Consider the following 13,673-nt stretch of genomic DNA (forward strand, 5'->3'; position numbering starts at 1 on the left):
CAATAGAGTAAACATTAGAGGAATTTGGTTTAAGGTTTGGAGTCTAGACACAGTAACCGCTGCACCTACAAGGTTAAAATGAATATATATTATTCCCCCAAAATGAAAATGTGGAAGCATAACCAACATTACATCAGGAACACCATTTGCTTATCAACAGTGGAGGAGCAGAATTGCAGACCTGGCACTTCTTTCCATGAGCTGAACTCTTATCTGTGCGGGGCTGTGGTACAGACCTGGCAGGTAAAAAGCATGAATCACAGCTTCATAAACTATTACCCTCCCTCACCTTGCATCTCCCCCCAAGCAATCGCTGTAAATAACAATGTATTCTTTGTCAACTCTCAGTCCGTATGTTATATAAGCAGCTGCTGGGAGCCTCTCAGTCTGCAGAGCCATAATCATGTCCCGAGCCGGCCATCTGAGGACCCTATAACTCGGACAGTTTGTTTATACATGATGGAAGGTGAGGAGGCTTTCTGTCTGGAGAGAGAATCTAGTCCAATAAGTGGTGAGCTATGCATATAAAGTCGAACCAGCAGGGAGGAATTCTGCTTGTGTAGGGCTGTTTGCAGAACAATGAGGGTGGTGCCCCTATGGCACAAAATATTGTCTTTGAATCCACACAAGACAAAAAGACAATACAGCTAACGCTAAAGAAAGAGCCAGAGACACATATTTGGATTATATAAGGATTCAACATTTCAAGAAAGTAAATGATTGCTTCAACTTTCTGAAATAACACCGAAAAGCTGTGTGCAAATAGTTGAAAACAGGAAACATGAAAAGAAATGGACACGGCTAAAGGTGCAGGGCTGAGGTGTATTTAATTGGAGGTGGAGGTTATGCTTCAGGGCCCTTTTAACAGACTGATACTGATAAATTCTCCTTTCATGTTCTGACCCTTCCTTCTGTCCGTCCATTAACCCTTTGACTGAGTTTAAAAGGGTTAAGGAAGAGGGCCTGCAGGATGTAAAGGCATGAAGTGCTCCACACTCTGTCGAGTCCATGTTTTAGATCTCTCGTTTCTCATCTACAAGCCCTGTCTGTCCATCTCTCTTCCGAACATGGTGAGCAACGAAGACTGTATATTCAACAGAGGTTAAAATGGTTACCAGAGCAGAAGGGCATGGGGGCACTCCACATCCCATTGAGCTGACAAGTCCTGGATGATTCTCCTTTCAGCTGTCTTCCACCCAGACAGGAGTATCGAACCGTTGAACCGAATGTAAACTTATCTCCGCTCAGCACACCGTTAGGGGGAGAGCCGGGATGACCACAATCTACAACTAGAGACCCAGAGAGAGAGAGAGAGAGAGAGAGAGAGAGAGAGAGAGAGAGAGAGAGAGAGAGAGAGAGAGAGAGAGAGAGAGAGAGAGAAACAGAGAGAGAAACAGAGAGAGAAACAGAGAGAGAAACAGAGAGAGAAACAGAGAGATGAAGAAGGATGCACAGTTTATTTTAACTCAAAAGAGCTGCAGTGGCTGCTGTCATGAACAAAGGCAAAAAACACAGATGTAGGGAAATGGAATAAAAAAGTGAGTGTTTATATGCTCTTAGGTTAGCTGTAGTTGTTGTCTGTAAAGGTTCTCATCTGTAGACGTGGGCATGAATGGCTAATCATGCACGGTCAAGCAGCATATTAACTAACCTGATCTGTTTGTGTGGTTGTAGGCTAAATTGTAATCATTTTTTCTTTGATAGCTAGCACTTCTGGAGTGTAATTTTTCCCACTCGAGTGGAATCTGGCAAACATGTCAGTTGAGTTGTTCAGATACCAATACGATATCTGTATTAACCCTCATAAAGCCACACATGCAAGCAATACAGTGATCCTAGTCTCTCCAAACATAAACTGCTTCAAAAATCATGACTTTACAATTATAAACAGCCATTCAGAGTGGAATGCTAGTCAAAGCTAGCAATTATTTTTGTCTTGGTATATGTGAAAGCGCAGACTCAGAGACATTGGCGTTCATTGTCTGTAGTCTTTGCAAAAAATCCTTTATGTAGCCATTAAAAGAATATACAAACTGTTGGAACTCCTTCAAAAGTCAGTCAGATAAAATTAAAAGCAGGTAAGAGTAACAAACTCATTATGCTAATTCAGCCTGGCTTACTTAGCATGCCACAGTTGATACAATTGGGGCTATCATTTCCGCCAGATAAATCAATGACTATATTACCATAATAAAGGCCTATCTGAAAAAACAAAACAAAAACCGTTGCTAAAAAGACTAAAGAACATGCATCAAGCCTACCTATACATTCAGGGAGGGGTTTGTCCCACTGTCCAGTAGGTTGACAGGTCAGTACAGGTGATCCAAACAGGTAGTATCCTGGGTTACAGTCGTAGAAAACAACGGTGCCAAACGTAAAGTTCCCATGCTCTATTTTACTCTGCCGGATGGAGTTGGCTGGGATGCCTGGATCAGAGCAATTGACCACTATACACAGAGAGAGACACAGTGGGATACGCACAAACACACAGAGCAAAATAAAGAAAAGCATGTGTTATTTGGCATAAACCAGAGAGGGCCATTTCTCTCCCCTCTCGTCCTTTTCCCAGAGTTTTCCACCAGGATCACAGCTTTGAATAAAACAGGACATAATAAGGGAGTGGGGTGAAGAGGGAAAAACTTGTGTTAAAAAGGGATGAATAAAAACAATGAAAGCAGGTTTATGTCCTGGATCCAGCACTTAAAAAGTCTTATTACGTTTTATTAATACTTTGAATTTGTTTCTTCAAGGCTGGAGCTAGGAGAGCAAAAGAGGGGTGTGGTGCATTGAATCCACCTCAAAACTTCATTATATTTAGAAAACATTAGAAAATAACAAATCATTTTTTTGTCTGGGTAAAATGAGCTCAAAGGTTATGATTAAATGTATTTTTAAATGAGAATCGAAGTAGAATTGAGGTGAAATAAAAAGTAAATGGGTAAATAGAGATGTTGCTTAACTGATAGGCATAAGAGTAAATATATAGAAGAGTTGAGGTGGTATTAAAAAACGGGGGTAAATAAGGTTAGGGGTGAATACACTTAACTTTTCTCCCCACCTTTACACGTTGGGGGCGGGTGGCTCCATTGGCGGTTGGCCTGACACTGAGCACGTGCAGGCCCCTCCATTTCATAACCCCGGTTACAAACAAAGCTGACCACGTTGTTGAGGTTAAAGCCATTTCCGACCGTACGACCATAAATGGGACTTCCTGGATGGCCACAACTGATGGCTGGGAAGAGAGTGTAAATTATTAGTATACATATCTGCATTCAGTTTCAAATAAACTTGAGTGTTAATTACCCATGAGCAAATTAGAAGTTCCCAATGGACACAAAAGAACACAGTATGACACGTTTGTTTTAATATCTATTTTATCTGAATGTACCCACTTGTTAATTGGCGCACTGGCTAGGCAAGCTAGAGAGAATCAGGCTAGCTGACCTTTGTAGGGTTAAATGATAATATCAATTGTCAATTTGATCAAATAGTTGTAAACATCAAAACATTTAACTTCAGGGTATTTGCTAGGATCATTTCAAATGTTTCTGTATTTAAGTCCATACACTTTGGCCTCTATAGTAGCATAGGTCAAAAATAATCACTTGATTCGCTGGAAAATAATGTCTTAGTCATCTGCAGATACTTTTCAGATGATACAGAGCAGTATAGATCATTGTATAAAATAAAATATCACAAGCACATACTTGGGCCAGATAAGTATGACTCTCTGAAAGTCAGTCATAAATATTTATGAGAATGTCAGACAGCTGAGAGGAGCTAGCTGGCACCCCTATATAATGTTATTATTTTATAAGCTATTAGATCTTGCCATCCTCATTGTTGGTATTAAGTGTCCTCTGTTTGCCATTGTGCATCATAATTATGTAGCCTGTTAACTCCTTTCACCAGGGCTACTTAGAAGTTTGTATGTGTCCCTTGCCCTCATTGTTGCTGACGCCAGCCCTTTGATGTTTGTGTAAACAGGCAGTTTGCAGTAACCGCCAGCCCCACTCATCTGCTTCTCAATCTCACCCCTTTTAATGCTTAACAGGGAGGTGAGAAGATGGAAAGACCAGAACAGATCAGAGGAGAAAAAGGGAAGAGGAAACTAGAGAGAAACATGAGAATTTAAGAGAGCAGAGGAGGCCTGATCAAGACTAGTAAGGGTTAGATAGAAGGAGGAGCAGCCATAGACTATTTTTCTTCCTTAATCTGTGAAAATCGGAAGTTTGTTAACTTATGAAAGATATAAATTTACCTGACACCATCAGCATGCCCTCTGGCCACACACACACACACACACACACACACACACACACACACACACACACACACACACACACACACACACACACACACACACACACACACACACACACACACTCTCATCATCATTCTTTGTTTGCGTCTCTCTACGAGGGCCTCTCATCTCTGTTATTACAGTGTCATTTGACTGTAAAATGATTTACCTCAATAAATTATCCTAATAAAAAACAACATAGTAGAGAAAAAAACAGATGCAAACATAATTTTGTAACAACAAACACATTTTTAACAAACATGTTAAAAACAGACTCTCATATTTGTTGGAAGGGTCTTACTCGAAATAGAGAGAAAAAAAGAACAGTGACTCTGCTGCAGAACTGTGGACACTCCGTCACCATCATCATCTTTAAAACAAGATTCTAAATTAAGCAACAAACAGGCTGTCTCTTTCGGTAAACCGCATCCGCGTGCTTGGCTTGAGATGGCACTCATCATCGCCACCTTACCCTTGCCAGACTGCTGCAGCATTCAGGACACTCATACTATGTAATTTTAGAAAATGTTCACAGTAGTCTGAACATGTCAGAGCCTTGTCTTTTATTCTTAAGCACAGCTATTTATCTCACCTAGACCACGCTGACAGTTGGACCCTGTGGCCCTTTGTATAGGACTGCTGCATGAATCTAAAGAACCCAAGGACTGCATGAATGCAGCAACAAATGAACATTTCTGAAGCCTTTTGCCAACTGTACTAAAGACTGGATCACTCTTGAATGAAACGTTTATTTCGACTTATCCACACTTGAATGAAATTTGGCTGGGGTTTATCAGCTCTAGCAGACAAACTCCCTTGGTGGAAAGCTCGGTGCTCTGTACTTAAACAACATTCAAATGAGAGACATTTTTTTATAACTTCATACTTGAGGTATGTTGAACTACAACTATTTTTTACACCCTATTTTCTCTAACAGTCATGGAAAGTGCTACTACTTATGTGAAACGGCACAAAATCTGAAAAAAAATATCTTTGGTGGTGTCACTTGAGTCAGCATCTGAATTCAACATTTAGAAAAAAGCTGATGTGACATCTTTGTCTCACTCAACTACATGTTGCAGCTCCATTAACTTTTCTGAACATAACACAATGTGATCTCTCAACAAAGCTTGTGACAGTGTGGCTGCATTGTGGGTAATGTAGGCCTAAGTTCAGAGGGAGGGAATATCAACTTGAGTACAGAAGATGATATCTCTAGTTCTGCTGCACTTATATCCCTATCTAACTTGTTCTAATATTAACATTGTTGGTCTTATGATATTATAAAGGGGATGGGTAAACACAAAGAACGAGAGGAAGTCGTGTCTTGTCTTGTTTGTCTTTGAAAAATATGTAATGCATTGTAGTTGAGATAGAACTTACCTTTACCAGCTTTTACAGGACTTTATATTTTCAAATCTCTTTGTTAAACTCCTCCATTATCAAAGAAAGCCATGCTAACCTTCTCACTGAAATCCACTTACCATGCTACTTTGAACAGTTTTACTGCTGTTCTTGAAGACTGTTAAGATTTTTACACCAAAGCAGTTTTCCACTTTTAGGCTGATTTATTTAACTAAATCATGTCTCAATCTTGTTGCCTCCAAATGCCAATTCCACTAAAACACCTTACAAATATTGTACCACATAGTAAATCTTTATTTGTCAAACATGAGGCCTTTTTCATTTGTGTGCCTCCAGAGTGATTTGCGAGATGTATGATATTGATTCTTCCACTCCAAGGACCGATAAAATATCCAAACTTCAAATGCTGATAACTTGATGAAAATCTCAAGCGGAAATTCCCTCTATTTAACATGACATCGATATCTGTAGGTGTTATTTAGAAGACATTGGAAGGTATCAATACACTGTGACCTCAAATGTTTGTGCAACTTCTATATTTATCATCTGCATGCTCAAAGAAGAGATATGAAACACAAAGACTACTTTTGAATCTAAGGAGTTTGTTTCCCCGCATGCTTTCGGCATAAACAGGTTAAAAGGTAGAGCACACGGAAATGTGGGTCATACATTCATCTACGAATAACTAAATACTTACTTGGAATAAAAAGAATAAAACAACTGGATAGGCAGACAACAAAATAATATCCAATGTCAGTCACCCCATCTATAGAAGACTAATATAATAAAATAAACTGAATAAATACAAACAAATATTAATTTCTATACATATTTAATAACATATTTTTAAAGGTATTAATCAATTTGAGCAATAGTTGGAGAAGTGGAAAGCATTTGTCTCCCCCAAACACCCTTCCTTAAATCAAATATGGACTACATGTTGCACTGGGATCTGTTTTAGGGGGTCTCTAGAAGGGAAAAAAGGTATTTTATAGCTATGTATTTGAAATAATGTGTAGAGAAGTTATTTCAACACTATTCTACTTTTTTTGAATTTGTAACACATTCAAACACACACAAGGTAAACTATCTTTGCTTTTCAACTTGGTCTGGTTTCAGTAATAAATGATTTCCTTGCTGAGTTCTAACTGTCTTTCTGAGCAAAGCCAACAATGTGCAGTTTCTGTGCAGCAGTAGCTCTTTCTGGCACCATCTGTTTTCAACATGTCGTGCTGTCTACCAGAATGAAAGTTGAGCTCATCTTACAGCAATGCTGGAAGTTGAGGGTCAAAGCTGCAATGGCAGTGATGACGCGGTATGTCCACGGTGAGGTCCAGGGTGTTACTCCAACACTAGACTACAAGTTGTTCAGGAGATAGAGATGTGTGCTAATATGATTGAGTTCATTAGACAGTCAGTGTGAACCTGTAGTTGTGTTTTTTAAGCACTTCTTCCTCCTAAAGGTCCAAACTGAACTGTGGAAGAGGGAGCTCATGCTGCTCTATCTTCTTTGAATCAGCTGCCAAATTATGTAAATGTGTAATCTCTGATTTGTCTGGCCAATTTTGATGTATTTTAAAAAGGCTTGGAACAAAAAAAGATATATGTGACTGTACATGTATGTTTTTTTTAGTTATCTTATTTACTTATTAATTTATCTTCTATCTTTTGAACTGCTGTACATTGTGTTGTATGTTTGCAGCTGTGTTTTGTGCTGCTGCCTGTGTTGCTCGGGGCAGTCTTAAAAAGCTATTTTTAATCTCAATGAGACCTCACTCCTGGTTAGATAATGGTTAAATAAATAATAAAATCAAAGAGTGTGCTTTCTCTTACATATACAGACAGGCAGCTGTCCAGACCACTGGTTGTCCTGGAGACAGATCCGAACCGATGAGCCTATTAGACGAAAGCCGGGCAGACACTGATACACGACCGTATCTCGGTAACCAAAGTTCTCCCCAATCACCTGGCCATTGACGATGCCTTCTGGGATTCCACAGTGGCCGGCTGAAAGACAGACAGAGACACAGGTGGGTCAGAATATGTTAAAGACACCTTTATCATTGTACAGATTATAACTAATTTTTGTATTTATACCAACCTTGCATCTTTAACCATGTTTACCTATTATCCAAAGGCTTTGCTTCTCCTCTTCTGTACCTACCTCCAAAACAAGCCCTTGGACTTAATCAAAATCCTGCATTAACCTTGCATTTGGAATTTTCCCCGGGTTATTATTAGGGATACAAGGACAATATCAGCAAAACAAAAACATTTTAATCAGGTCTGGGAGTTCTAAACCAGCCATGCAGATTGAACAGAGAGTCCTTTGCCTCTTTTTATAATATCAAAAAGTTAAACACCTGCTGGAACCTTTTGCTAGGGTGTAAAAGTCGGCCACTGCATCTTATGATCCAGTTTATCCTGCATATGAAACATGAGACTCTTGTGAAACCCACCATGAAATATTAAAGTGAGAGCATTCTCCATCTTGACAAAATATCAGTCGCTCTGGCATAAATGGGATCAGCTGACTTTTATGCTGAAGCCAGATGGTCAGTTGCAGCCTGTTATATTTTCACAAAACATCTAACTGTGAAATAAAGATGCCTCTGTTCTTTTAAATAACATCCACAAAAAATATGAACCTGGGAACAGCTCACTGACATGATTTGTGTGCCATTATACTCTCTGATCCCATTCATTATGTCTGACTGATGCACAGTGCTAATGTCAGTAGATTTAGTGAGTCGAGAGGAAATGTGTACCTTTCTCTCAGAGTTTAGATTGAGTATTGATTTAATTCTTTACAGTAGATAAAACCTGCACTTTGGCCATGATGTCAGCAATTGCTAACACTTTCAAAAGGCAGCCAGGGAGGTGTGAGAGAACGAGAAGAGAAAAGGTTGCCTAACATCACCTTTGTCATTTCACACTGTCTTTGAAGTGTTGATTACCGGAGTTAAGGGCACGCCTCAAGTGAGTCACACTTTACTTTCCTGTGTGTGTGGCAGAAAGTTATTTGTTTAGGTAAGGACATTAGTTTGTAACTTTACAGAGTAGACCTGTTTCCAGTGAGGTGTCATGCAAATACCTTATAATGAAAAACAAATAGTATACAAACAAATACTCAACTGTTTACACTTTGGCGACAACACAATATGTACAAGTAAACTCAAAATGTGTGCATGTATGCAGATGTTTGCAATTTAAACAAGCAAAATAGGTTAAAACAATTATGTTTTGAAGGATAAGTTATGAAACAAAAATGCTGTTTATAGCACATTTTTTGGAGCACGATTCATTCCTTTTTTGACAGAATGATGCCTCCTCATCAGTCTAGGTTAAGTGTCGTTGAAATTTTTTTCTTTGAAAATTGCATCTCAACTCTGCCTCAGCCTGTATAATATTCTGGGAAGCAATGTTTTTACTGAGGCTTCACGAGGAAGTGACAGCACCGTGTCATAACATCTGTTAACTCTGGCTGGCACACTGACAGTAGAAAGTAGCTGGGTGGTTTTTTTTTTGGCCTGTATATAAATATATATATAAAAAAATGAACATTCAAACTGAAAGCACAGCAGAAGCTTCTTTGTGATATTCTTGCTTGTGAGGTGCAAGAGGCCGAGGAGAAGCAGCTGTGCAGCTGGACTAAAGGTTGAGGGTATGTACACCTCCTACCTTTGATACCTGTCCTCATTAGATTGAGCTGAAGAATCCTGCAAACTTCTCTAACTGTCAACCTTAGGTGCATGTGAGTGTGTTGGTGTTCAACAATGAAATATATGTACTAAGCTCTAAATTTAAGTCAGGAAACGACATACATAGTATGGACAGACTTGTTGAATGCATTATTAATTCTAGTCTTCGCATACCTAAACACTGTGTTTCAGTTCCACTCCACAGCCCAGATGACAGACACTCTCTGACGGCTGACCCCACCAGCATGAACCCGGCCTCGCAGGTAAAGATGGCGGTGGCACCAAATGTTGTCTGAGTACCAATCTTCTTTCCACTGGGCGGAGATGGCAGCTCACCGCAGGATATAACTGAAACACACAGGCAGACACAGGCAATTTAAAAGCACTTGTGCACCAATTTAGCAGCAAGTTAATTTGAGGAGCTGGCAGAGCTCATTGCTTTCAGTGAGGAAAGCTACCGGTGCTGGCAAGCTGTTAATCACACAAATTTGGTGCCAATTTTTATTTTTTCTACATCGTCAGAAATGACTGAAAATGACAGGACATTTTCAAATGTCACAACATTTTCAAAGAAAAATGACATTAATTCAAAATGTCAAGTAATTCCAGGAAGAAGAAATAACAAATAAATGTTGACGGCAACTCTTTCAGGTTGGAACATGGACTCCGGGAACCCATTAAATAACTTATATAACTGACTCAGTTATCATAAGTTTCAACACAGTTAATATAGATAACATTAAAATAATGAAATTAAAGAAACATCAAGAAGTAAAACATCTGTTATTGTGTCAGTATTTAATTAATGGGGTGGTACTTATGATTACATACAACAGTTAGTGTTACCTTGTGAAATGCCTGTTTTTTTAGGATATAGTTAATAAGTTCCTATTTTATTGCTCTAAACGGCTATTTTTGGTGTGTCACCCTTAACTGAAAAGAATCATGCATTTGCAACTGTGTACAGCGATGACTACTTTTGGACATCATTCGTGTTTGTATACTTCTGTATGCAATATTAAGATCCTTCATAAGTAGCAGTGACAAAGCCAGCTGTGGTACCATAATGTTGAAGTTGAATCTTGAGTCAAGTTGCCACATTGCATATGTTAGCACACATGTGATGATAGCACTTAGTCTGCAAATGGAAATCAAATTGATATACATATATTGCTCATTTCCACTCACATCTGTTATTCAGACTGTGTATATTATAAGTGCCAATGAAAGCATCAGGCTGCGTGATGTAAATAATTTCTTGGCTCACAAACTTTGTGCAAATTAATCTGAATGAAGTTAATCCATCAGGATCTGAACACTTACAGTATATGTGTGTTTATCCTTAAATTATTTGTTGCTCACCTTGACAGTGTGGTCTCTCATTCCTCCAGCTCCACACGCCATTGGATAAGCACTGTATGTGGGCTGGGCCTAATCTGTAGTATCCAGGATCACAGGTGAACACAATTCTGGTTCTGTATTCGTAGTGCGAGCCATTGACAATCCTCCAGCGACCGTGCTCCAGAGAAAATGACCCAATGCTGGGGCACACCACCACTACAGAGAAAAAAAAATAACCAGATCCTTAGAAAACTTGCTTTGTTTGAAAATCACTATGAACATTATAAAATCAGTGTGAAATGGAAAATAGAAGTCTGAAAGTAGAGCTAAGCCACTGCAACATACCTCCCAGAGTCATAATAATGACTCAATTTATATAATGATATACCGGCAACGCATGTCTGTCAGTCATTATTTGTTGCTTACAAACAAGTATGCATTTTTTTTTAGCTTAGTAGGCGATGAATATTTATCCTCTTTATTTTTAAAAATGGCTGGTTCAAAACCTCATTGGAGACGTGTTTTTACATCCACAGTGTGTTTACATGTGGCTAAGTGTGTCTAAATTGAACTGACATTCTCTGAATGTGTTACTAACCAGAACATCGAGGGATCTTGTTGTGGTTGCTCCACGTTCCATCAGGCTGACAGATGGCTGACGTCAGTTCCTTGCTGGACAGTCTGTACCCGTCATTGCAAAAATAGGAAACTCTCGTTCCGACGGAGTAGTCAGCTGTTAAAACGCCGCCATTTATAGGTGCCTTGGGTGGCCCGCATGAGACAGCTTGGGGAGGACAGATACACACTGGTTATGAGAACAACATACAAACAGACGCCCACAGGAGCACTAATGCACACTTGTGTCTGGCAGGTAGTCAGGTTTGATTTTGACTTTGTTAAAAATGTTTCAGTGGATTAAGAGATACTGAGAGTATATATATTCGTAAACAAAGCTTTCATACTTTCTTCAATGAAGCTATCAAATTGAAAATATACCATCAAGAGATGCTTGATCTCCAGTTCTAAACAGTTGTAACAAAAACACTGCTGAACAGGCTGCTCCGCAGTCCACAGTGGTTTTTAAATAGACAGAGCAGCACACCGTGTAATTACACAGTGTCGACAATCTGCTATACATCCTTCATTTGACTTTCAATGCCAGCTATATGCACAGCCTTCATATGGTTGTTTGATGTATGGGATAAGATAGCAGTAAGTATAACATTAAATAATCGTGCCGTCTGAAGTATTTTCTGAGAGTTACATTTAAAGGGAGAGGAAGACAGAGAGGGAGGGCAATTATGAGGAAATTATAGTAATTTATTACCACTCACGTGTTCCATTTCCTCCCCAAATGGATTTCAATTATATTTGGCATTCACATATTGTTAACCTCTTCATATGAACAATGCATCTAGTTTTTTACTTGATAAAATTTGGGGCAGAAGAAAGAGCCATTTGTGCTTAAAAGGGTAGGAGGAAAAAGGGTTTATAGCATAATTGTTAGCCCCAGCTTAACTTTAAATTTCTAATCTTACTTAAATTACTTCTGAAAATCCCATCAGTGTTAGCTACACTGGCTTAGCATAGCTAAGTATAAATCATTCAATACTCAAACAAACAGACCTTGACACGCAGGTACAGGAGAGTCCCATGAGTGGTAGCCGAGTGGTGTGCGGCGGCAGGTTGCGGTGGTGTTGCCAATGAGACGGTATCCGCGGTCGCAGGCCCAGCGTACCACGCTGTTTACATGGCCGCCGCTCTGAGAGGAGATGGAGCCATGGAGCGGGGAGTCTGGTGTGGAGCAGTAGAGGGCTGAGGAGGAGGAAATAAAATAAATAAAAGAAAGATTGAGAGGAGTTCACAGAAGGTGGTTTACTGTCACTGAAACAGAAGCTGGGGAAGTTAAAGTCAGCAAATAAGTCAAACATTACTACAATGGATGTCTCATGCAGTTGTACAATGTTATTAATATTAACAATACTTTAATCCAGTCAAACCTGCAATATATAAGGGGCTCTGCTTCATTTTAACAATTGCAAAGTTGTCATATCTACCAATCACAATTTGGTTTGGTTATTAATCTTAAACAATGCTATTAATGACAACAGATGGAGGAGGGTGTCATCAACTAAAGTGCAAACATTTCAATACCTTTAAGACTAAAAGAAGAAGAATCTGTAGATGAAAATGAACACTGTAGACATACCTTTCAGATATTTAAAATCTGACTAGCAAGAATAATGGTAAACAAATTAAATGACAAGCCCCTACAGGCACAGCTTTTGGATCGAAACACTGAACAGAGTTATGGGATGTGTCACAATTACATAATGTTTGCACATCAATACACATTAATCCATTACACAGGACAATACTGGCAGCAGCTGGTAAAACTTGAGGGAATCCTGCTGTAAATGCCAACAACTTGGCAACAACTTCATTATTGTCTGAGCTTGTCCGTTAATTATTAATTACTGGCATTCTATAGCTTCTGTTGTCTATTGTAGTAAATATAGCTTCTTTTACAATGCGTTTTTATCTGGTCTCTTTTACATTCTCATATCCAAGTTTATCAGTAGCTTTTTTATTCCGTCTCTCAGTAATAGTATATAAAGACCAGGCCGGAGTCCAGTTGGAAGTTGAGTCGGGCAAGTTGCCTGGTCTGTAACTCTTCAATTTGACAAGGACCCAAAAATAAGTTCTTAACTGGCCTCATGCATTAGTGATAAGGCTGTTTTATACATCCCTCTGGTCTGCCACTGGCCCAGTATCATCTGTATGCCGTTTTTTTTTTTAAGCTCAAGGGTTAGAGAGGCAGTTTAGTTGCTTTTACTCTTTTTTTTCTTCAGTTGAAAATACAGACGCAATGCCAGGAATGTTTTGAACAGTTTGTCAGAAATTTCAAATTAAAGCACTCTGACATTGCTAATGAAAGTTTAAAGCTGATAGCCAGTGAAGGG

The 13,673-nt window shown here is 39.1% G+C and overlaps 1 protein-coding gene across 1 annotated transcript in view; it reads right to left on the reverse strand.

Moving 5' to 3' along the window:
* LOC117828050 (CUB and sushi domain-containing protein 3-like) overlaps positions 1 to 13,673 on the reverse strand; it is a 293,307-nt gene that overhangs the window by 18,010 nt on the left and 261,624 nt on the right. Inside the window, exons 51-58 of the mRNA XM_034705024.1 lie at positions 12,337 to 12,525; positions 11,309 to 11,494; positions 10,732 to 10,926; positions 9,544 to 9,717; positions 7,502 to 7,675; positions 3,059 to 3,232; positions 2,262 to 2,447; positions 1,116 to 1,289 (exon numbers count right to left, since the gene is read on the reverse strand). Of these exons, the coding sequence (XP_034560915.1) occupies positions 1,116 to 1,289; positions 2,262 to 2,447; positions 3,059 to 3,232; positions 7,502 to 7,675; positions 9,544 to 9,717; positions 10,732 to 10,926; positions 11,309 to 11,494; positions 12,337 to 12,525 (1,452 nt within the window). The remainder of the gene's footprint in view (positions 1 to 1,115; positions 1,290 to 2,261; positions 2,448 to 3,058; positions 3,233 to 7,501; positions 7,676 to 9,543; positions 9,718 to 10,731; positions 10,927 to 11,308; positions 11,495 to 12,336; positions 12,526 to 13,673) is intronic.

The sequence above is a fragment of the Notolabrus celidotus genome, chromosome 16 (assembly GCF_009762535.1).
Source record: "Notolabrus celidotus isolate fNotCel1 chromosome 16, fNotCel1.pri, whole genome shotgun sequence".
NCBI classification, from domain to species: Eukaryota; Metazoa; Chordata; class Actinopteri; order Labriformes; family Labridae; genus Notolabrus; species Notolabrus celidotus.